This window comes from Thermobia domestica, chromosome 11, assembly GCF_964235325.1.
Source record: "Thermobia domestica chromosome 11, izTheDome1.hap1.1, whole genome shotgun sequence".
NCBI lineage: Eukaryota > Metazoa > Arthropoda > Insecta > Zygentoma > Lepismatidae > Thermobia > Thermobia domestica.
In genome coordinates this window covers 155,106,678-155,133,150 of record NC_137464.1, presented here as the reverse complement: position 1 = coordinate 155,133,150, position 26,473 = coordinate 155,106,678, and the positions used below count along the sequence as shown (strand labels likewise).

At 37.0% G+C, this 26,473-nt stretch overlaps 1 protein-coding gene across 2 annotated transcripts in view; it reads right to left on the bottom strand.

The window, feature by feature from the left end:
- LOC145664507 (ubiquitin carboxyl-terminal hydrolase 31-like) overlaps window positions 1-26,473 on the bottom strand; it is a 363,896-nt gene that overhangs the window by 79,665 nt on the left and 257,758 nt on the right. For both annotated transcript variants that reach the window (XM_081731230.1, XM_081731231.1), the window contains exons 2-3: window positions 15,607-15,849; window positions 7,581-7,719 (exon numbers count right to left, since the gene is read on the bottom strand). In XM_081731230.1, coding sequence (XP_081587356.1) covers window positions 7,581-7,719; window positions 15,607-15,849 — 382 coding nt within the window. The remainder of the gene's footprint in view (window positions 1-7,580; window positions 7,720-15,606; window positions 15,850-26,473) is intronic.

The window sequence follows — 26,473 nt, the reverse complement described above, 5'->3', positions numbered from 1 at the left end:
TTTTATGTTTGATAATGTCTGAAGAAGGATATGTTACATATAAGAAACCGTTACTTATTATAATTTAAAATACAGTGGGTTTTAAGCTTTGGTCAGTGTTTCTTTTGTTAAAATAATCAATCCAAAGCCATGGATAGTCTTGCTACCTATCCAAGCGAAATATCAGACAAAGAAATGTGTTATTTTGTACAAAATTTACTAGTTTCGTTATTGAATCCAAACAACATAGACTCCTCCTGTACAACCAGAGAAGGGAGACGATTAACTCACCACATTTGGTACAAAGTTCTTCCAAACGAGGAGAAAACCAAGTGATCCTTTCTCGTCTATTCAAAAAGTGAAAATGGTCTCTTTTGCTACCTGTAAGTTATTTTCTGACTGGAAACAAATTACATCTTCGTCTTCTAGTGCCATATCAAAATTAGTAAGTTCTGGATTTAAAGATTGGAAGAAAGTACCTGAAAGAACACCAAATCATGAAAATTCGATCTCTCATAAAAAGTTTGTTGTGCAATGGAAGTGTCTACTGAACTCCCTCAATTTAGACAAAGGAATGGAAAAGAACTTCAAGAATGCATCAGACCAGAAAAAGAGAAGTAGAAGCACGTTTATGGATGATTATTGATGCGGTGTTGTTTTTATCAGCAAGTTGTGTTGCTCCGATAATTTTTGACCTAGGGAATGGGAACTATTTTAACCTCATTCTTCTCTCAAAGCATAATCCTACCTTACGAGAAAAGGTGACCTCTGTTTAAAAAGAGGCTAGATTTCGTACATTTCACATGATATTCAAAATGAATTCATCGGCTTAATAGCTAATCGAGTACGGCAAGAAATTCTTAATGAAGTGCGGAGGGCTAAATACTACTCAATAATGTTTAATTGTACTCCAGATGTATCTCACAATGAGCAAATCAGTCAGGTTCTACGCTATGTCACATTTCAAGAAAATGGAGGAGGGAAGTGTGAAGTAAGAAAAAGCTTCACTGATTTCATTAAAGCGCACGGAAAAAAACTGACGAAGATTTGGCGGAAAATATTGTACAAAGGATAGAGAAAAATGACCTCAATTTAGCACAATGTAGAGGACAGTCCTACGACAATGATGCTATTATGGCTGGAAGATATTGTGGACTTCAGGCAAAAATCCAATCATTAAACAACCTTGCGCTGTTTGTGCCATGCATAGCATATTCCTTGAATCTTGGAGTACATGCATCGAAATTAGAACCAGAATATAATTTTCACCGACAATAAGGCACGATATCTTAAAAAAAAAAGTGAAAATCACTCTCAAAGGTACTTCGGACAGAAGATGGAATGCAAACACAGAAGCAGTGACAACCCTGAAGTTGAACCGAAAACTGTTCTCGCAGCATTTGATGAAATTATAACCACTTCCTCTAACTTGGAAGCCAAATCAGTTGCCAAAAAGTTAATGAAATCAATCAAATATCTGAAATTTGTAATTAATTTTGTATTTTGAGACTCAGTTTTGCATGAAACAAATCGAGTGAACAAAGAAATACAGTATAAGGATTTGACTTTGCAAAGGTCTCTTGATTTGTTATTAGGTCATTTGCACATAATCTCCAGGTTCATGAATCAAGGGTTTGACAAATGACTGTCGGAAGCCAGGATTATTGTTAATTTGATAGATGTGGAAGATCAATTAAAAGAAAAGGGTATCTCACAGAAGAAGAGAATGTTAGAAGAGGATGAAGTGAGACGTTTTACTGAAGAGGATCGCCTTAGACAATCTTTCTTCAGAATTCTTAACCTCTTACGGGAAGAACAAGTAGAATGGACAAGCTCAAAGAAGTAAGGAAGCTCAACTTCCTCAGAGGAAGCTCATTGTGGGAAATGTCTTTGAAAGACCTGAAAAAATCGTGCGCGGATCTCGCTTTGAAGTACCACGACAATTTGAATGCTGTATAAATATGTGTAGAAATTGAGACCAGCTGTTGTATTCTTGCCCGACCCACGGAACATATTCGACATGATCGCCGAAAATGACCTTCAAAGTAACACCTCAGTGGCTCTTACAATTCTTCTTACTCTTCCGTGCAGTGTAGCATCTTGTGAAAGAAGTCTGAACAAACTACAACTTATTAAAACACACTCATGTTTAACCATGGGACAGGAAAGGCTATCAGATTTGGCAACATTAGCTATATAGAACAATGTCATTCAATCAATTTCTTATGAAAAAATATTGAGGATATTGCAGAAAAGAAAGCTAGAAAAGTACTTTTGTGAGCGCACGCTACAAAACCAAAAGGGAATCACATACAATATCGTTATTAATAGGTACATTAGTAGAAATACTTGTTCTCTGTATTTATTGCTACATATGAATGTATGTGAAACGTGTATAACTATTTACCATAAGCTTAAGCATATATTACTAGAAGAATTATCTACACACAGGTGGAAGGCCCACACACAGAGTGAAGCCAATATACATATGCAAGGAAAAGCCACTATACACATGAGAAGAGCCAATACGACATGAGAAAAATCAATATACACAATTATCTACATATTGGTGGAAGGCCCGCACGTAGAGTGAAGCCAAGCATACAACTGAAATGCCAATATAGGCACACAGTAGGAATCATAAAGTAAGCCAATGAAGAAGAATTTCCTGAGCCAACAGAAGACGAGAAAGCTACAGGTTGTCAAACTAAGAGTCCATATTTATAGAAAAATGTACCTAAATAGCTTGTTTGAATTGTGTATGTTTTCTTTTTTTCTTCTTCTTCTTTTACAACACTAATGTTATTTTGAGTTAAAATCTGTAGGGCATTTCACAGTAGGTCCCCGAAGATGTATATAACAAAGTTGTATCTTCTACAACTATGTCTTGTGGATTTCTTACGAAGAAAATCTTGAGAATTTAGTTTTCAGTATAACAGAGTATTTTATTTTCGAAATAAATGAGCTTGAACAAAAGAACCGGTTTCAGAATCTAAGTTTTAATAAATATCATAAATATTTAATATAAATAAAGCGTGAACATTGCATAATGTATAGGTTTGTGTTTCGATTAAAGGAGAAAATGTCTTCTGCAATGTACTTTTAATACTTTCTAGCTTTTGGATACGCTTCGTAATTGGTTTCAAGCTCGTATATGGACAATATCAGTAGAAATTATAAAAGGGAGAAAGATGACAAATGATCTAAACTTTTTAAAATATATTTTTAACCTAAGATTTGTTTTAGTCCTTAATACAAGGTGTTTAGAGTTGGAAGGAAGGGGGCGCTAGAAGATTGATTTACAAAATCACAGCTATTCCTACGTGGCCATCTATATAGGTATATGTTTGTTTCCCTTCATATGACTTGCTACCGCTTGTCGTCCCATATTATCAGTGATCTCGGTCCACTGCATAAGTCAACTTGCAATTGCTATTTCTTTTCCTTTTTGGGGCATAGACAGTTTATACGTACCGACTGCTTTACTATTTTTGTTTGTTTCTAAGATCAGTAGCGAGTGAGACCAGGCGTTTAAACATTCTTAGATTTGTACGATAAGAAATGAACATGTAAACAATAAAACAATCGCGCGCCTAATACACGATAATAAAACGTACACATTAATTCTCAGGTTCCTATTTACTCATTTGGAATTTCTTGTAATAATGTCTTTAATACATAGTATTGCGAACTATTAGGTTTGCACATTTGGGTTATTTCCAAAATTCTATTTTCCAGCACCGAATACTATCGCGAAAGTAAACTAAATCCTCACGCCAGAAAGCAAGCGGAAAACAACTTATTCTTGAGAAAAATACAATTGTGGCCAGAACATTATTACATGAGTGAAAGAAGTGAATCACTGCAAATTCGTAGTTCCACAATTCCCAAAAGCACGATATGAATATTGACAGACGAAAACTAATTTCTTTATACCTCACATTAAACCATTAGTTTATCGCACCACAAACAAGACAGTAATTACTGAGTTAATGATGTAAAAATGCGAATACAGAAAGAATTGGAAGAACCTTGAAAGAACGCAGAAACTTTGGCTGTACCGACTACACCACCGAATCTGTGTTCAAGTTGGTATCAAATTTTCCTCCACTTCGCTACACATTTTTTTTTTGGGGGGGGGGGACGCGTTCCCCTGCACCCCGCCGGACACCCACATCCATTTCGCATAGTTTTTGATTTTTTTAGAAAAACATAATGATTAATTTTTTAATCGTTACGAACTTATTTTAACGATTCTCAATTGAAAATTAACTCCAGGAAAACTAACTTAATTAAATTAAAAATTAACAAAAATTTTGACTGATTAAATAATTTAATCGTTTACTTTTAACGGATTAATTACAAGGCTGCAGTTTACAATTTTAATTCGACAAAAGCGCAAATGTTGCGCAGGCCCATGAAGAAATTTTTGTTCTTTGTGGGAAAGATACTTGATCAAAACCAACAACCAAAAGATGAATCACAGTTGAATTAGTTCTGACAATTTCGATGTCTAAGATACTCCTCGCAGTGTGTGACCACTCACAGCAAAAGGAAATGATATTCTGATAGAAGTCGGACGAGAAGACCGCATGTAAGTAGTTATGATATTGCCATTGACTTAAGAACCTGCCTTACTAGAAATAATACAAAATTTACAATTTTTCTTTTGCTTGTTTTTCGTAAGTGAAAGGAGATAATGAAATGCAACTTACAACAGTTATAGATAATGTTATTTTACAACAGAAAATATAAATCTGAAGTTCAGTGTTGCCATCCATAGAAATTACAGTTGCCAGAATAACACCACCCCTAAAATCTAAGTTAAGGCAGCGTTCAGAGGAACGATCTCAACTGCATTTGGTTACGTATCATGTTGTTTTGGTTTCCTGTTAACTATTTTTTAAATAGTAGTTGTATTTAGTTTGTAATAAACAAGATAGTTTTAACATACAGTTCTAAAAACTAAATAACAATGTTATTTAAAAAGTAGTTCACAGGAAACCAAAACATGATACGTAACCAAATGCAGCTGAGATCGTTCCTCTAATCGCCGCCTTAACTTAGATTTTAGGGGCGTTGTTATTCTGCAACACTTAATGTCTATGGATGGCAACACTGAACATTCTTCAGGTTTATATTTTCTGTTGTAGAATAACATTATCTCTGATTGTGGTAAGTTGCATTTCATTATCTCCTTTCACTTATGAATAAACAAGCAAAAGAAAAATCATAAATTTTGTATTATTTTTAGTAAGTCAGGCTCTTAAACATCTATTACCGAACAGTGTTAAACTATTTGGAAAAAGTTGGCTACAAGATAAAAGCTCCACGTTTGGGTGCTACATGATCTGTCTCAAAAACATTTACTCGATTAAATTTCCATCTGTGAATCTTTACTGAAACGTCATGAACTCGAGCCATTTCTGATGCAGTTGGCGTCTAATGATGAAAATGGATAACCTATGACAACACTGTAGGATAAAGATTGCGGTCGAAGCGAGGAGCTCCACCGTCTGTGCAAATTCGACACTTGCCTAGGAAGGTTATGTTGTGCGTTTGGTGAAACTGAAGGGCATCGTGCATCACAAGCTGCTGCCGATGGTCAGAACGATCGACTCAGACCTGTACTGTCGACAATAAGCGCGAGTGCACATAGCAATTATTTAAAAAAAAAAAAAAAAAAAACGGCCGGAACTAGTCAGCAGAAAAGATTATGTATACCACGCTGACAACGTCAGACTGCATACATCTTTAACGAGCAGTCAGAAATTGGGAGAACTTGACTGCGAGGTTCTAATGCATCCAATATATAGCCAACACCAGACACTGTCAGGCTATTATTTGTTTCCGTCTCTGCAGAACTTCCTGAATGATGTAGTTTTAAGTAGGCTTACGAAAACCACGCATCACAATTTTTTGACTGCATCCACAGTTCTATAGCTACGAGAATATAGTTTGCTGGAAAAATGACTGAACGTCATCGAACAAAACTTTGCATGTTTGGCTTAATCACAACAAACGTATTCTCAATAAGGCTCAACATATTTTAGATCACCTGATACAGCATAGATGTACTTTTATCTATGTGAGAAGGAAAAACAATTCTTCACAAAATAAGCTATTAAGCAGGAACGTTGTTTCACGTGACCAATTAGTAGTCTTTAGTAGTATGATAGAAAAAAATAAAAAAAAATATAATAACAGTTGGTTAGACTGGAATTCAATATTCTATTCAACATCTACGCTATAGTGTAATGTAAATTTAACAAAACGTCGGATTGACAGTGGATATTTCGAGATGATGCTAATAATGGTAATCTTCTATCCCTAAAATATAGTAGTGATAATGCAAATATTAAAAAGAAAAACAATCTCAAACTCAATTCAAACTCTTTATCAGAATAAAATATGAAATAATACATCAAATGAACACCCATCACATATTCAGATTCTAATGTTATCAGGCTTCAAAATATTACGTTGCATTATATGTAGTCAAAATATTATTAATAAAAGCTTGCGCCACTGTGAAGATTCACCTACACATGGCCTCTACAATAGTCCTATGAGAATGATGTGCCACACGTAATTTTGTGACTGCTTAAAATATATCAGGCAGTCATAACTCGTAATTCGATGCTTAGGTCAACAAGAGCATTTCAGTGAGTACTACTGACAGTGAGTATGTGAGAAAAGCCCAAATAGATCTTGAGTCCATCTAATATCAAAGTTTTACATACACACATTTTTTAGAAACATCGTAATTATTTAGAAAAAATATTTTTTACATATCTTACCCCATTTTGGAATTTTTGTTTTGAAAATTTGCTTTAGGAATATCTGTAATTACCTTCTAATTACACATTTGAGTTCTTTTTCTATTTTGTTTTAAATCATGGTCTTTATTCGAAAAGAACTTTATCTAAACTCCGAAGTTTCATTGACGTTACCAAAAATGAAATGAAATCTTAAGTTTTACGTCCCACGGGTTATACCGGCTAGGCTAAAGGTGACGATGATGATGAGAAACGAATGAAATGATGGAATGAAGAAAGTGGGAGGAAACGGGAGAACCCCGAGGACACCCACGCACAGGGTGTTTGTCCACCACAAAGTCCACTTGGTGCAAGCTGGGATCGAACCGAGGACCCCACGCACCAGAGGTGAACGGTCTACCATTGAGCCACCGCGGCCCCTTTGACGTTACCAAGCTCATTAAGTTGTGCTTTAAAAATCATTAATTTTCTAAAGAGGTATTCAGTACTTCTTTATCTAATTTCTATTCCATTCCTATAATTTAATGATTACCGGTTATAAAATATTAAGAAAAAATAAAATGTAATACTCTACATTAATAAAATAAAAGACCCCAATATTTGACAGTTTTAATATAAGTCATATCACTCATACATTACTAAAAGTACATTAAAATAGATAACTACACAATAAACCTACAGTTTAATGTAGGATGAGAATTACATGCGCTCCACACTGGAACAGAGAGAATGGTTTTTTTTTGCAATGAAGTTATAAGATTACTTCATTCGGGATACCGAACGCAGAGTAACCTGAGACCACTACACATGCCATTAACTTACCTGAGAAAGTACGATGAAACCCGAGATCATCTATTTCCGTAAGAAGAATCTGAGGTTCAGCTATTCCAGTATCAGATGCTAAGGCTTCCCTCACTTCACGAGTTTCAGCATGCACAGGAACAGATAAACCCAATTTTACCTGACCGAAAAAAACAAAATTACTTTCTTCATTTCAATATAAAGCTACAAGGTGTGTTCAAAAAGGATCGATCCTTCGATTGGCAAAAATACATTTATTGATTTGGTAATTCGAAACACTAATCCCCTTCAAAGTAGTCTCCTTGGTAACGCACACACTTCTCCCAGCGCTCCCGTCATTGTTGGAAACACTTCTGGAACGCAGTTTTTGGAATCGTGAGCAACCGTACCGTCGCATTCCGCATGATGTCTTCTCTTGACTCAAATCGAGTCCCTTTTAGTGGTATTTTCAGTTTGGGAAATAACCAAAAGTCACACGTAGCCATATCGTGTGAGTAGGTAGCCTGACGTAACACAGAAATGTTGTGTTTGTAGATGAAACCTTGAATCAAATTTCGCGAACACTCTCCTTATGCCCAAATTATCGTTCAAAATTGAATGTACCGATCCAATTGAATAGTTTCCGCCTGAGTATCGTCAAACTTTTGGCAAAATTTTATGCAATATCGCTATTCAAGTTTTTCTCTTATTTTACAAAAAACTGAAATCCGACGACCGCTCGCTATACGTCTTCACTCGTTGGCCACTACCAGAGACTGACGCTTTCTGCGGGAGGGAAAAAATTCACGCCTGCGCATGAGTGTCCCCTCTACATCTACAATGAAGTAAGTCTCCCGCGCTTCTTTGGTTTACACGGGAAAAAATAAAGTTCGATAATTTTTGAACACATCTCGTATTTATTATTGCTACAGCATATAGTGAACTTTAATGGATGAATGAATTAATGATCAAAAAGAATTTTAATATTTTGTTACCGGTATTAGCACTGATAGTTATAATATGGGAAATAGTGGGATGAGGAATATATTCGTAGTGTTTTATGTTTTTTTTTGTCCTACTACGATTTGTTTGCTGTTTGAGGAAGTGCTTATATTTATTCGAAAGAACACTCTTTCTGCTCTACAAAACTGTGCTAATCATTGTTTACCTCTTTAGGACCCTGAATGCCCCACGAGCTGACCCAGAACAGAAAGAATCGCCTTCAGATTGCTTCTCATCTTGCCCGCCACCGAGCAACACATGGACACAAGGAATAGTTTTTGTACCGAATCGTAACGGGAGATGAGAAATGGTGCCTATACGTTAATCTGAAACAAAGAAAAGAATGTGAGACTTTACGTAATACGCCAAAGCCGACAGTTAAGCAAAACCTTCACCCATCCAAAGAAAGAAAAAAAAAACTATGATCTGCGTTTGGTGGGACTGGCAGGGTATGTTGCATTGGGAGATGCTCGAGAAGGAACAGTACGGTCAACAAGGAACTTTATATTGCCCAACTGCGCCGCGTAAATGAGGCACTTTAGCTGAAGAGATCCGATCGACAAGGCCACACCATCCCCCTTCATGAGAACGCCAAGCCTCATGTTGCACAAGTCGTCAAAGCCGTAATCCAAGAGCTCGAGTGGGAGATTCAACATCCGTCATACTCTCCGTATCTGGCGCCAACCGATTACCATCTGTTCCGCTCAATGTCGAACCAAATTAGAGGCGTTACCTTCAATGACGAAGAGGACCTCAAAAACTGACTGAACAACTTCTTCGACACCAGGCCGGGCGATTTTTGGCAGAACAGAATCAACGATTTGGTAAAGAGGTAGTAGCAAGTCGTAAACAGCAACGGCGAATACATTCTTGATTAATGTATTGTTATAATTATTGAGTTTTGTTCCAATAAAACCCTTTAATAAAAACGCTACGGACTTATTCCTCAATCCAATATACTGGGTCAGCTTGTTACATACAAGGGCTGTTCATTAGCGTGGAGTGAAAAGAGGCCATTTTTTTTTTTTTCCGAAATTCGATTTTGAATAGGGGGCAAAGTTGCTTCACGTCCGTGGTACTTTATCATGGAAAATTTCAATTCTAAAATAATTTTTAGCCGGGGCGCAAAGGGCCTTAAGTTTGACAGATTTTGTAAATAAATGAAAAGAGGCCATTTTTTATTTATTTAAATTCGAATGTGGATATGGGACAGAAGTTGCATCATATCATAATACTTTACCATAGGAAATTTTAATTCTCTAAAATATTTTTTATTTTGGGGTCAATGGGCCGTAAGTTTAAGAGATTTTGTAAACAAATACATGTTTTTTGTGTATTTGTGTAATTATTAGGCAGCTCTTCGCTTGAAGTAAACTGTAATTTGAGAGTTTTAAGATTCGTTGTCGTGTCCAGATGGATTTCTAAAGCTATCGAAATTCATATTTTTTGTTACACGCTAAATCAACCTAGAATTCACCACTCAGAGGTGGCTGCCGTCGAGTTCAATCCCACCCACCCACCGACATTACATTGAATGTTTCATAAGTTTCATTCACGTCTTCGTGAAAAATACTGCGACTTTGTCTCGAATGTACGCACGCATATTCTCGAGTCAATTTTCTAACGAATAAAGACATCTCATTTTTGTGCCCCACATACTGAAAGAAGCTTCACTAATTATTTTCACTAATCTTTCCACTGCTTGTGTATGACATGGGAACTCAGGGATATCAGTATGTGTAATTTCTGAATAGCGATTTTTTTGCATTTGTCACCTGTCATATAAGTCAGTATTGGTTCCATTATGTTACACTACTTCCAGTTTATCATTTCTACGCAATAATTAGCCTCCAAGTTTAATATTAGTTTCGAAGAAACGAATTTCAGAAGGTTTACACTTTTCCTGGATTGGAGGATTTTATCGACAGCAAGGATTCGTTTAGCTGATTTGTCGTCACCAATCATGGCAATGAGAGTATTCTAAGGATTCGCATATAATGTGTTTCTAGGAATTGCTTTATTGACAGAAATCTTGTATGGTTCTTACAAACATCGCGAAAGTCTTATGGTCAAGAACAAATGTTTAGCTCCGTATTTGACAAGAGGTTTCAGTTTGATGTTGAACCACACTGGTGCATATGATTTTACCACGAACTTTGCAAGAGTTTTGAGCTCCTCTGATGGATTTGGCATTGATATATATAGAAGCAAACGTCTGTAAGCCAATGTTAACCAGCAAGCATATGCAAGTTTTCCAGGTTTCTTATCTGCTAGGCTTTTATCACATTCTCTTTGTATGACAGATTGTAATATTTCATACAAGTACCTTTGATCATAACTGAGATCACGCACATTTAGGAATGTACGAAGTTCTGAAGAAATCTCTTCGAAGCTGCACACTGGATTTGATTCACAATTCACAAATGATCTACCAATAGGACCAGAAAAAGTGTACGGACCAGTAGTTAGCCATCGATTTCTTTTAGTAAATGACGAAGTGGTAGTTAGTAAATGACGAGATAAGCATATGCACCACTGCAATGGCCTCTCTAAAAGGCTTTCGAGCACTCTCATCACTCCTCATTTTGAGCCAACATTAGTATTAGTGGCGATTGCTACCACATCTGATACGTCCACATTATTTTCTTGTAATTCGCGGCAGATGAAACTAGCAATATTCTTTGCTGATGCTGATCCGGTCAAAGAGGCATAGCCGAGCCAAGTGAAACTAAATCTCACTGATTTGCTGTTGGCCTACCGACGCTTGTAGTCCTCCGCAAAATAGTTCATATGGTTTGATTATTACTTTCACTATAAATGACAAAAATATAATACGGATTATCTAATAATAATGTAATTGAGTGTGGTTAATAAAACAATACAAATAAACACAAAGCATGCGCAGTAATTATGGCGCCAATTCAACTGTGAAGGCGTATTCTGCTTTTAAGTCTGAAAGATGGCTGACATGAATCCCGGTTCAGCGAGTGTTATGATGAAACATCAATAAGGTAAACCTTTATTCACTAAGCAACAATTGTTACCAGCGAAATTCAAATATATTCTTTTTTAATCTCGAGTTTTTTTTTCTTTCCTGCTGCTGCTGTAAGTATCTGGACAACACGACACAATATTGTCAAAATGCACGTGTGTATCTGCTCCTCCCCGTGGGGAGTGGGAGTGATACATCACTAGCCAATCATATCTATTATATAAAAGAGAACGCACAAATCCTTTGTTAGCTCATCACGCTAATACGGCTGAACCAATTTCTTTCATTTTTGGGGGGTTATTAGGATTTGGACCCTAGATGGTTTTTATCATATCACTTTAATTTTCAATTACCAGTGTCTTGAGATAATTGACCATTCAGGTGTCCATTACGTACAAATCCTTTGTTATTAGTTCATCATAGGTATAAAAATAAACGTATTTATATGCAACCCGCATGACCGTGTCACTCGGCGGGTTAACATACATGACAGGCGTTATAATGGTTTTTATCATATCACTTGAAAGCGAAAAAGTAAAAATTATCTAAGTAACAAAGTTTATTGCGTTCGGGGGTGACCGCAGCGAAGCGGGGTGAACGCTGCTAGTTTCAAACTAAAATCAGGATCTCCTCCAGCTTCAGCGTGTTCTTTATTGCCTTCCTATTTTGTTTTCGAAAATGACGAGGAGTCTGAAGATTCGATAATGTAACTGGTATTGGTTGGTTGAAAGCTTCACCGTAAGATCGCTTTTTGGCTTTCCTTTCTTCTCTTTTCTTCAATATCTTTGTTCAAGCAACATCAATAATACCGATTACCACTTTTTACTCACCACCCAATGACGCAACTAGGTTAGTTTTCGCCCGGGGCAAGAACTCGTCCTAACGCTCCCTAATCTCTCACACCAAAACGCTCCCCGACTACACCTGAATTGGCATCACATAGTAATTCTCCTAAGTAGTACTACATTTTTTCTTCAAGTAGTAAAGCTTGATTCCAAATTACAGTACATAATTTATAATAATAGATTATTCCATTACCAAATCATCTTAGATTAGCAAGCCTTATCATAATAAGTGCAATTCACAATGTTTTTGAAATTATATCGGGATGTGTATATGTGTAAAATCAACAGTCTGTTGCTTTACAATAGAATGTTTAATTGTGACAAGTAGTCAAGCTGTTATCTCAAGTATTACACTCGGACATTTTGCAAGTCTCTTAAATCAAGAAGCTAAATGAAAACACAAAAAGCTGAAATAAATTAAACTTTGCGGGCTGTTTTGGCAGCAAAGACTTTTACAATGTTCACAAAAGATAGCCTTCAATGTAACTTATGCTCTATGGATATGATCCTAAGGTTAGTGAGTCGTCCTTGTCCTGTTGTTTCTGAGGTATTTTTTTAAAATTGATTTTTAGTTTGCTAAAAGTCATTTCCTTGCCTTATAGTGAAAACAAACATTTGCAAAGTTTTCGCCCCCAATTCGGCGCCTGGGGCACAAGCCCGTTTGCCCCCCCTCCTTAGTTACGTCACTGTTAACTACCCACCACTCTACTATACTAGTGACAACACTGCCAACAAGTTCATTATAGGATATCAGAAGAAGAATGTTATTAAATAGCAAAAAGCTTCTTTATGACAAATAGTTGATCACTTTTCGTCTTATTATTCCCAAATTTGAGGGCCATTGCGCTCCGGCTAAAAATAATTTTAGAAAATTAAAAATCCTTGTTATCTACTGATACAGGATGCATCTTTTCCCCTCTATCCACAATACGAATTTCAATCTACTTTCAGCGAAGATTTGCCAAATAGTTACATAGTAAATGGAAACTGATTTGCAAAATCTCAAATTTAAGGCCCCTTGCGCCCCGGCAAAAAATATTTTAGTTAATTGAAATTTTCCATTTTAAAGTACTACGATATGATGCAACTTTTTCCCCCTATCGAAATTCGAATTTCGAAAAAAAAAAAAAAACTCGCTCCACCCTACTGTTCATTCAACTCAGAAACTGGCACTGTAAAAGAACCATAGGGACGACTTGCCACCTATTTGTACCTGCTTCTTTCAAAATACTTTCCTATTGTATCTACACAGCCATTTCAACGTTACTGCAATTGCTGGAAACAGCCTTGGAATGCATCGAGTTCTCTTGTCATGTTACCCTGGATATTGTCAAACTGTTTCCCTTGTAGGAGACAGGAAAAGTATATAGAGATAGATTCGACAAGTAGGAGGATGTTTCTGATCAAGGAAGTGGACACTATTCCTTAAGTGTGATACGGAGCATTGTCATAAACATGTCAATAAACACAATCAGACACACTTTCACTTTTGTTTGGGGGTAGGGGGAGATCTTGGGGAACCAGGTAACTTCCATTGCGAAGGTATTATTTTGGTTTCGCGCTCGAGCCCGTAAAACCATTAATTCATCTTCTGATGATACTGGCCAGGAATGTCGGATCGTTAGCGGTTGCTTCCTCTAGCTTCATGCTGATAGTAACGTAAGTGTCCTTCTGGTCCTATGTGAGAATCCTCGGCACGAACTTCACCAATACGCACTGCATCCCTAGGTCTTAGTGAAGAATTTGGTGACATGAGCCGATAGACATGTTGACCTTAGTCGTAGATTCACGAACACTCAGTCGACGATCGGATTTCGGAAGTGCACTGGTCTGGACAATTTTCTTACTATGGTCCATGGACGAGAATTATCTTTCAAGCACAATTTCAAATTCAGAAATGTGCAGACCACTGAAAGGTCATTGTGCGACTCACTGATTTAGCACTGAATGCCACTGGCAACATTTAATACGGGACTGTGTCCATTATTTTGTTTAAAACAAATTTTAGCACATATTTGCTCTTCTTTTCCATCACGCATTTCATAATCCAACATTAATCAGTTAATACATCGCACATAACACGTCTCACTTAACTCTACTCGGATTCAAGAACTGAAGTAATTGTGTCGGATATCACAACTGTCTTCTTTGATCAGACATAATACTGGTCGGCAGTACCTCTGGGTTGCGATACTTTGGCGATCACAGTTCTGACGCCGTTTTGTGTTCAGATCATTCCTTGTAGACACAAGGCAGTTGCTTTGATAGATCAACACATTAGGCATTTTCATTTACTGTATGCCCATGGACTTCCAAGTAACACATACAGAAAAGGAAACCTCCAATACTTAGTTAGTCATAATAGTCTCCGGCTTCAGCAAACACAAGTTTGCCATTGCTCAACCAACGAATGGATTCCATGAAGAGATCTGGAAACAATAAGAAATTCTCATTCGCACATTGCACCGCCAAATATGAAGGAAATTCTTCTCTCCCCAAGATGTGATCAAAATAAAGGAAGACGGCAGTAAAGATGTCAGGAGAATGTACAGGATAAGGAAGTTGCAACTTATGGACAGTACAGTGTCTTCTGAGCGGCATGTGCGTTTTTTCATGCAACGAATACCATGTCTACTGACCATTGGTGGATGCCGGCGGACACGATGGTGCATTTCTTGATGTTCAGCACTGCAATAATCTATATTGATGGTTTTACGTAGACAGAGAAAGACATGATGTTCGCTTCCATGGCGTTCCTGAGGAGCTTATCAGAACATGCTATTGGTCGACAGCAGCATGGCTTATTTCACGATGTTGTGTCACCGGTACGAAGGTTCACAAACCAATGACGAATGATGCGTTCGATCACCACTCTTGGCCCAGATTTCCTACTGATGTTTTTCGCGTTAAATGTGAAAGACGTCCCAGTTAGAATCTGTAGAGAAAAATCACTCGAAATTCTCTGTTCTCCATGGCCCAATACACAACCTAAGAGTAAAATTAACCACATTATGACATAAATCTAGTCTCTGAATAACAATACCTAATTATAACCTACCGTAAAAATGTACTGTATAATCATTCTTGAAACTACTGCTAAGGTATATTTCAATAAAGTATCTTGTAACGAAACTGTTCATGTATTCCAAAACCCAATAAACCTTTTCTCATATTTAACGCAAAACTAAAAGTTTACTCGCGGTATTTTTTATTTTCTAATGTTTCTTACCTGCCTGGGCTGCTGAGAGAGGTAGACTACAGTAACAAACAAAGGCCGTTTCTGTTTCTGTGGTACGGGCATCGATACGCAGAGGAAAGGGTCGAAAGTGTTACTCTGTCTGTGGCACTTGGGGCAAATCAAGGAAGAACGAAATTGCGCTTGGAACAAGTCATGCACAAAACTGTTGTTGCAGCGAAGGTAATTGGACATCGTTTCTGCCGCTACAATTTCATCTGGTTTCCCGTACGTATTCTGTAAGAGAACGAAAATACAAGTTTAACTTACTAACATGAAGAAGCACTAATATTTAAGCAGTATATTTTTAAATCTAGTGATCTGATCTAGTATCTTGCATATTGTAGTATCGCGAATTTTCTCCAGTATTTTGCGTGCAAATAATACTAAGCTACATTCCTGATATTAAATTTTATTTTAATGTAACATAAGAATCTTAGAAGCACATTACACGCTTTTGTCTGGAAAAATTCTCCTCTTTTCAAAATGAAATTGATTACCGAAGATACTTGAATCAAGATTGGCTTCTACAATAACCGATATACATATATCTCATTTCCTCTAAAAGTAAAGTGGTAAATTTTGAATTAATATCCACACGTGTATAAAAAAGGATTACAATACCAATTAAATCGATATTGTAATTAATGGTCGAATTCTTTAAAACGATTTTTAAATGTTTAGTTAGCAGGAATCGGTTCTTTTAACCATAGTACTATAGAATCTTTAAAAGGGCAAGTAATGTTGGGATTTTATCATGGGTTTTGACATAAATTTTACAGTAGATGTTTCCTATTTATAAGCAAGTATCTGCATACATAAAAGGTGATATTTAATAATCAACTGTGCTTTACGCAATGATACATATTTGTACGTAGAATGCCTTATTGTAAGCAGCACTGTAAAATGGAATGTTATTACATTCTCAAATACGGGTGATTACACACACGCTTATTCACACATATAAATACAACGTCCTTCTTGTACACGTAGTACAGTAAATAAAGGTCTGAATCCGGGAAAAAATCATTCAAGCAAGAAACTTTGCGGAAAGTTTCCTTATGATGTCCTAATATGTATACTAAAAGTCCCCGAAAATTTATGCTGTGCCCAGGCCGCCATCTTGGAAAATTGCGGATTTTCTTAATATTTACAAAATACATCGTAAGTTCCTTGCTAACTGACGTATTGTTATGGAACTTCCACTAAATTAAAGAGAAGTAAATAGGAAATCTAAAAATAATAGCATTATTTGTATATTTTGTTTTAGTAACTGAAAAATAATTAAACAATTAAGATTTTGATACATACAAAAACATATTTTGAGAAATAGCTCTAAAAGTGTGCAAAATACTCGGATTCCGTACATAAAAAATAGGTACAAAATTACTTTCATTTGGCGCAATTTTGGTTACATTATGGCAAACTATAAGGAAGATATGATTCTTTTTCTAAACATAAATGAACATTGCTTGATGGGTTTATGCCATATGCCCATTATGCCATTGCTTTATGCCATAAACTTGAGTTCTTAAAATTTGTAATAACACTCTTATAATTTAAATGTAGCAATGAAAGTTTCACCAATCCAATCAGAAATACTCAGGGAAATTTAAATATAATCTTCAATACTTTTTATATTACTTAAAACTATAGTTTCGCCATATTAAAAACATGTTGCATAGTAGATCGAATGAAATGGAATTTCGCCCATTTCCTGAAAATTACCGAAAGTCCACCGTGGAAGGATACTTTAGAATCAGAAGAAGTAACTTTTACTGGTCAGGAACGTGGAGCGATATGATTATAGAACAATCTTGAATGAAGAACCTTAAATCAACGCGGATTAACACGTGGATGTGGTATTACTGATAATACTTTAATGACGTGGATACGCGTATCGAAGTTGTTCATGCTGTTGAGAGTTAGCTAGACTTATTCCTTTGTCAACAGATCTGGTACAACTTAGAGAGCCGAAAGAGCAAGGATGCGTCTGCTACAAATATTTTAATACAGTGGCTAACACAACACAATTCCTTTAAGCAGAAATCAGGGCCCTTATTTGTCTGTCAAGCGGACTTGTCGAGGATCTGATGTAACTTGTGATGAGGCACTCACGAAGGGAAGAGCATCAATGGAAGCATTTGAAGGCAAGGGTGTATTTACTGCTTCCTTATGGAGAAAAGACAGAGTAATACCTCTAGCTGCAGTTAGCTCAGGAGTGAAAATTAAGAATAATACTTTAGTCATTCATCAGCAACAAATCTTTAATCGAATCGTGTGCGCCGTAAAAACTGAAAGTGAGCTCAAACATTGCTTCAAATTTGAATTAGCACCGAAACTGTCATTATTCGACGACCTATCAATGCGAAAATTGAAAAAATCATCAATCATTCAACTGTTTAAACCAGAAACACTAACGCATGAAACGTTACCATCGATTTGCAAGTTTGTTATAGATGGTGGACATATTTTGCATTCATGTCACTGGCCTAGGCCTTCAACTTACGAAACCAATGCAAGCATGTATGTGTCATATATCATTTCTCACTATGGTAAAACTTGCATCGTAGTTTTTGACGGTTACCCAGACAATCCTACCACTAAAACACAAGAACAGAAGCGATGAGCAAGTAGAAGGATATCAGCTGATAAGTGGAGGACTCTATGATTACAACAACTACTCAAGAGGAGTTTCTTGCAAATGAAAACAACAAACGATGTTTCGTAAATCTTTTCAAACCCAGGTTAGAGGAAACCAGGTAAACTTGGATAAGGTCGTAACTAGCAATTCTTCAATTTTTCAGGAGAGCAGAAAAACAAACGCCCTTATCCAATTAACCAACGTATTCACACACTACTTTTGGAGACAGGCGTTCGCTACGGAGCAAAGATATTACCTAAACACCACCTAGACACATACGGACATACTCAAACTTGCAGAAAATATAAATATCTCATTTTACCGGAAATAGGTCGATACGCCCTTATCCAAATTACCCCTTCAATTGAAGAAGCCGAAGCTGACGCAGACGTTCTCATTGTATCAGTCGCGCTACGAGAAGCTGCTATGGGGAGTGAGGTGGTTGTTGTATGTTGGGATAGTGACTTGTTAGTTTTACTCACTGCTTTATCTACACCTGAAAATAAAATTTGGTTCCTCAAGCCTGGAACAAAACATGCTAACAAAAAGGAAACTGTAGTTTTTAACATCTGGAAGCAAAAATCTGCTCACAAAGACGTTTGCGAGGTTTTATTATTTGCTCATGCAATAAGTGGTTGTGACACTACTTTGGCGCTTTTTCGGAAAGGGAATGTAAAAGTTTTGCGTTTATTGGAACAGAACGAAAGCCTTCGAAATGGGAGTGTTTAGCTGTAGAGAGTTAAGCAAAGAAAAAATATAAAATGCTGGAGAAAAATTACTTCTTGCATTATATGGATCTGGCCGTTGAATGTCATTAGATGAATATGGGTATTTCTACTACAATCGTATCGTTGGAAAACAGCAGCTATTTTTTAAGTTGGAATTAAGAGTATTACCACCAACAGGTGCTGCTGCCGCTCAACATACTTTCAGAGTCTATTTGCAAGTACAACAATGGCTGGGAGATACATTAAATCCTACCGAATGGGGATGGAGTTATATTGATGGTTCACTGAATCCCGTTACCACATCTCTGGAACCAGCACCAGTTAGTTACTCTTTTGAAACTTATGTTCATGCAAGTTGTCTTGCTGAAAAAATGTGTATGTACTAGAAAAGGTCTTCACTCTTCAGCAATGTGTAGTAACTGGCAAGGAATATCGTATGAAAACTGTAATGATGTCAACGAATTGTATGAGGATGAAGGCGAGGTATTTTGATTCAGTGCTGGTGACATGAAGATCTTAAATCTTAATATGTCCTTTCATGTATTACTTATTTTTTATACTTCAATATTTTGCAGAAAATATAACTGAGGAAAGGTACGTAAAGGTATATTCTCTACGTACCTTTATCCTCTATACTAAATTAAGTACGGATTTCGAACTATTATATATGATGTGGTTACACATGATTGAGAAATTGACGTTATTTACATAAGACAAAAAGGACAAATAATGTGAAGTTTAAATGTTAGTTTTCTGTGTGAAACTAATGGGATTAGTTAAGTTTCTCCTTTAAAAAAAAAATCAATTATACTAAGATTTAACAACTCAAGTTTTGTATGTGGTTATGCAACCCGTAGTCGTAATGTAACCAAAATTGCTCCAAATGAAAGAACAATTTTGTACCTATTTTTGTACTAAATCCGGGTATTTTTACACCTTTGTGCTATTTCCCAAAATATGCTATTGTACGTTTCAAAATCTTAATTATTTAATTTTTTTCAGTTACTAAAACAAAATATACGAATAATGCTATTATTTTTACATTTCTTATTTACTTATCTTTAATTTAATGGAAGTTTCAAGACGTCATTTAGCAAGGAAGTTATGGCGTATTTTATAAATATTAAGAAAATGCGTCATTTTCCAAGATGGCGGCCAGAGCACAGCATGGATTTTCGGAAACTTTTAGTATATTGATTAGGACATCATAAGGAAACTTTCCGCAAAGTTTCTTGCTTGTATGATTTTTTTTCCGGGTTCGCCCAAATGTTTACCTTCATTTACTGTACTAACGGGATATAATTTGAACGCATTACAGTGGTTTGGATCAGTTTAAACTGTAGGATCCTATCTCATTTAGCTTTGGTGTTGAAAAGGGATGCTAAACTTGAACAAACAAACATTTTGCTATTTGAGCATGACCTCGAAGCCCCCTCTAACGTGTATCAATTAAAACTTCTTGTATATATTCCAAACCCGTTACCATCTTCATACCCTGTAACAAATACACCGCACGGGTGTACGGTACTAAAATTTCTACTTCGCGTAGTGTATCATGTGCAATTTTACATTCTGACCGCTACTCGAGCTTTAAGTTCTGGAATTCCAGTTCAAGTTGCTCACGTCTGTTTCTAGACGAGTTGGCTCTGATTAGCAGAACCTGTTAAAATGTCAAACTGTGTTTATTTAACAGTTCAGAAGTCATCCTTCTGAACGGTTAACCTCCGGTTGGCATAACCTTTTAAAATGTTAAGACCACACCTTTTGGGTAGCTTCCATGAGCCGCTTTTGTACGAGTAGCCCCTGGTTGATCCAGTCTGTTAAAACGCCAGCCTACGCTAATTTGCTACTCTATATATTTCATGCACCAACCTTAAATTGGAACCTGCTTAAGAAGCCGTCTACATATTACGTAACGCTATTCTTGACCAATTTTTACCCCTTCGCTCTCCCTTGTCACACTTCGTAACGCAAGGCCGAACCCCTCCCCCTTTGTTACGTAACACTTTTTGATTTTTGGGCTAATTTTGCGTATTTTGGGAGTTATTACTATAAAAAAAAACTATTTTTAATGGTAGAATTTTTTATTACAATTTCTTGTATTCTGAATATATTTGTGGTGTTTCTTCGCCAACAAATCAAAGTATTAGAAAATGGCTGTATCGTTTAACCCTATAATATTTTAACCCTATAAGGTTGTTCAATTAACCAATTCTTCGAAATTGCATAATGTGTCTTTCCTAAGGAGATCGCACCCATCCTTTTAGGTCACCGATGATTGGCAAGGAGGAAATACTGCCGGAAGCTTCAGGTGAAACAGGATCTAAAGAACCACATCGACTTTTTTTCTTTTCGGGATCCAGGATGCTTCGTGTATTTGAAGTTTGCCAGTAGAAGTTTTCTTTCTCTTCGACCACAGATTCAGATTCGAAATGGTTGCACACAGGAAGGAGCAGGGACATCTCGTTTGTGAAATAACTTACGAGCATCTTTTTTGGACTTCAGTTTACCCTTTTTCAATTTCTTCTTGTCCTAAATCAGTCCCAGAATGCGAATAAACTCGATTTCTCCAGAAATATTCAAATAATAATAATAATAAAAACAGTACGAGATGAATATCAGACGAATCAGGTTTTCAATAATATCTTCTTTTGCTCTACAAGTCGCGGATCCTTCAGTCGCGGAAAATATTGTTTCACAAAAAAGATACGAGTGGAAACGCGAGGGCATTTTCATACGCTGGTTACGATCACTAAAACTAGCTCCAGAAAAGCGTGTGCTGTAAACACAATGCTACTATAGCCACAAAACGTAGTTGTATTGTATTGTAATAGATGCGGGGTTCGTCACCAGCAATTCTGGTGTCTAGTAGCGTCTTCGAAACCCTTCTGCATGGTTCAATGCTTATAGGCTATACATTCACAATTTTCCAAAACAATAGAAATATTTATTTATGAAAAAGAAAAGAACTGAATAAAATTATTTGTTTAAAAGGTTGCATATGAACCTGAGAACGAAAATAAAAATTACAGAAGAAAAACGTGTTACGCAGCGAAGACGCAAACCCTCTCCTACCCCTTGTCACACTTCGTAACGCAAGGCCGAACCCCCTCCCCCCTATGCCGTGTTACGTAACATGTGGACGATCCCTAAGGCCCGTTACACAGTCACACGGAGCTCCGCGCGCGAAGTCCCGCGTGGCAAGATTGTTTTATTGATTCTTATGGGTGCATACATAGTCACGCGGAGGCCTCCGCGCGGCCCTATCCGCGCTCCGCGAGGCAGATAAGGCCATTGAGCAAATGGGTGCTTACATAGTCAAGCGGAACTCCGCGCGCGGAGCAGCCACTTCTCTTTAAAACTTAAAAAGAAACGTGCATGGCAGCAAAAGCAAAATGAAAATTGATCCAGATTTCTTTTCTTATTTTTGATAGTGAATTGCTAAATAATATTTTATACTGTTCTATAATACTATTTTCATATTTTTTTAGTGTTATTTTTAATTTAGCTATAATGTCTTCGTTTAATTGGAACTTCCAATTAATGTCTTTGCTTAATTGGAACTGTACATGTGGTGCCTCTACTGCACCACTGTTAACAGTACGTGACTATTGTAATTTTTCGACTTTCTTTCAACAAATTTTAAATTTCAGTTTCAGTTTCAATTATCACGGAGGTTAAATTAACACCGTGTTAATGGGATCCCTCTTAAGAGGAACACAAAAAGCGTGGCATTCGTGAACAGGTATGGAACGAGATATGCAAAAGATTTTTTTTTTTTTTGTAAAAATGAAGGTATGGACAATGAAAAAAGATAAATTGAGGCAAATAATTTATCTGTATTATTAAATAGTTGATTGGATGTGGATGAAAAGTGATTGGATGTGAAGTTCTAACCAAATGTACAGCGGTGGACACTTCTAAATGGTACACCTTAGCCGTAAATCTCCATATGGCTGTACCATTTAGAAGTGTCCACCGCTGTACAAACATTCGTTATTTTCATTTGTACGTGACTATTGTAATTTTTCGACTTTCTTTCAACAAATTTTAAATTTCAGTTTCAGTTTCAATTATCACGGAGGTTAAATTAACACCGTGTTAATGGGATCCCTCTTAAGAGGAACACAAAAAGCGTGGCATTCGTGAACAGGTATGGAACGAGATATGCAAAAGATTTTTTTTTTTTTTTTTTTTGTAAAAATGAAGGTATGGACAATGAAAAAAGATAAATTGAGGCAAATAATTTATCTGTATTATTAAATAGTTGATTGGATGTGGATGAAAAGTGATTGGATGTGAAGTTCTAACCAAATGTACAGCGGTGGACACTTCTAAATGGTACACCTTAGCCGTAAATCTCCATATGGCTGTACCATTTAGAAGTGTCCACCGCTGTACAAACATTCGTTATTTTCATTTGTTAAAAAACAGTATTTGTTAAGTTTTTAACACTGTTTTTTTTGTTTTTTGGAAAAAAACAGTTTCTTTTCTTTAAAGAAAAGTGCTGTATTTTAAGAGCGTGCATATGGATCCTATTTAAACTGCATTTTTATAATTTCGATGGAATTTTTTCAATTAGGTCATCGAACGACTGAATTGACTTACGGAAATCATTGAAGTACTTCTCGTCTCCTCGCAAATCTATATACACAGACACAAAAGCTCCCTTCAGACTTCGAGCTCCTCCGTGGCTAAGCGGTTAGCGTACGCGCCTTTGGCGTGGGAGGCCCGGGTTCGATTCCCGGCGGGAGCTCATGTGGTTCGGATTCCACGTTAATCAGTAGGTCCACGTCTCATATAGCCTCGCTGCTGAACGGGACGTTAAATTCAAAATCAACTCAACTCCCTTCAGACTTCTTTGAGAAACTAAGGGATGGATCTTGGAACATTTATTTTTCTGTTTTCTTCGTTTTCTCTTCTTACAGAAATATTAAGATGGCACTATTATCCTTTCGAACTTTTTATGTTGACTCGCAACACTGACTGAGAAGAATCCTGTATATAATCACGTAGCGCGTAGCTACGGATGACTGTCACACACGCGGAGGGCGGAAAACGGAGCGCGGAGCTCTGCTTGACTGTGTAACGGGCCTAAGGCTCTTCCAGTTTAGCTAACACTCCAGAATAGCAGCAGAGCCCCAGAGTTACTCTGGGCTAAAAACAAGAAAATCGATGCTGGTAGACGCCTCATTAGAGTTCCGAAAAAACGTTACGTTCTTAAACACTACATATGTAATTCATAGACTTTTTCCAATGTTCAACCAAATCGTAGATTGTGTAATCTTTCTTGAACAAATATTAACAGCAGACTATATTGGAAGATAATGATTGATCATCTGAACTAAAAAATGTTAAGTTGGTGACAATCTAGTCTGTCAGGAAAACAACTTTCAGTTCTCTAGAAGTTCAGTATTGACCAAGTGTCATCTACCCTGTACACTAAGTTATCTTCCAGATCAATTAAACTGTGTTTCGATATCAAGTGTGATTTTGCTGCTCGAATAATAACTCTATTTTTTGCAAAGAAGTTTGCTGTTAAAATCGACTAAGAATTTTGGTTAGTTTACTAAATACCCACTGCAGGCGGCAGTTTAAGCGCAAGGCATACCGCCAATCCGCTCTAATACATCTTGCTATTCACAAGGTAATCAAGAAAGTTCTTGCAGTTTTGACGTCCCATCAATCATGCGCTCACAGAAAGGAAACGAAATGACGCACGTGCCTGCCTTCGTCAGACTTAGCATCGAATGAGTTAGTCTGACTTTCAGTAATACGGGCACGTTGCGCACATACAGCAGTCATAGCTGGTCCAGTGTTGAAGAAACATGGAGGTATCGAAACAGTCTGTTCGCGTGTGTTTGATGTATTGACCTTAAAGTGAGCTTGTAATCGATGTTTTCGTGTGGTTAGAATTTCCTACGAATACAAACATATCATCACTTGTCTTCCTTTCTTTTTTTTCTCTCGTCTTCCCAGCTATACCAGGACGAAACGCGATTTATTCAATACTTATATTTTATCGCACCCGGAGCTGGGAAGCGGGGGGATAAAAGATAAGTACCGTAAAAATGTGAAACGATTGAATATTGAAATATATACGTGAGCTTAAATCAAACGTAAACAACAAGTTCAAAACCAATCCTATGAGCAACTAAAGAAAAATTCAATTTATGATATATATTACGTGTAATGACACTTAATACGGATTATGATACATACAAAATGACATTAAACATACAACCTAACAGATCCCTAATTATGACGTTTACGACTATTTGTTTCCAACCGTTGGTGGCAACATTGAAACACATTATCCCACTCTTTGTGATCTTCGACCGGTCAATCTGTTCGGAATGATAGTGGTCCTGGTGTCGAGTCCTAGTTAGAAGCAGGGGGTTCACAGAAAAGTTCCTGTACCGCAGATTGGGCAATAACAAAAGTCTGTTGTCGGGTTCCGTAAACGATGATTTAGATTTCTCTCCACTGAAATGTTCCTATTCTCCTACTCAGCAATTCAGGTCTGACTTCAAGGAATTCTCGTTTGCACACTGTTATTCAAAATATGACAATACGAAATAACACCAAAACGTTTGTAAGTATCACACAGTCACTGATACTAACCTGAAAAGTTCGCTCTTACGTATACAAAATAGCAATTTAACTTGAGAAGCTCCATCCGTACAAGGGAGCGTATATGGAGAAACAACGTATGCCAACTTTAGAACAATGCACCCCACGTACCTTCGTGGGTGCTTATCAGAACGACGACCGCAACGGGTCTCGCGCCCAAGAGAGATCGTGCACAGCACTGACGGTACTTTTAGTTAACTATGGCTTGTATATGGTCAGCCGAGAAAATCCCGATTTTCACTCGTAACATTGGGACCACAATCATTGTCTAATCAACACTTAACTATAACAGTGCGTGGACGACAGGTGAGAGTTCCGAAAATCAAATATAGAGAGAGAGTTACCAGAAATGCAGCAATCACGTGATCAGTTTCTCTGCCGTTCAACCATATATGGCCACAGGATTGGAACCAAGTCCACTAACACAGACGCATAACATACCAAACTGATAAGAAAAAGCTTTGAGACGTTTCCCTCATGTACGAGGGTTGGTCAATTAAGTTCAAAATTAGCATTGTCGTTTCCATTTTCCTTAAATGCGATAAATGGGCTTGAGGTCGGTGATAAGCTGTCGACTGCCGCATATATACCAAGCATTTGGGGTGAATACCATAACGAACGCACTGCCAGGTATTGGTTCCAGAAACCTGTTAGGGAGATGCGAGTCTTTCGGATGAACCTTGCAATGGACAATAAGTTATTGGATGACGAGGCTCTGAAAGTACTATCATGGAGGACATCGGTCTAACGTGTGGTGAGCTTGCAGAAAAGTTCTATATTCCCGCTGAAACAATCAGACTGCACCTGTATGGGATAGGGAAGTCATACAAGTTAAGCAAGTGGATATCCCACTCAT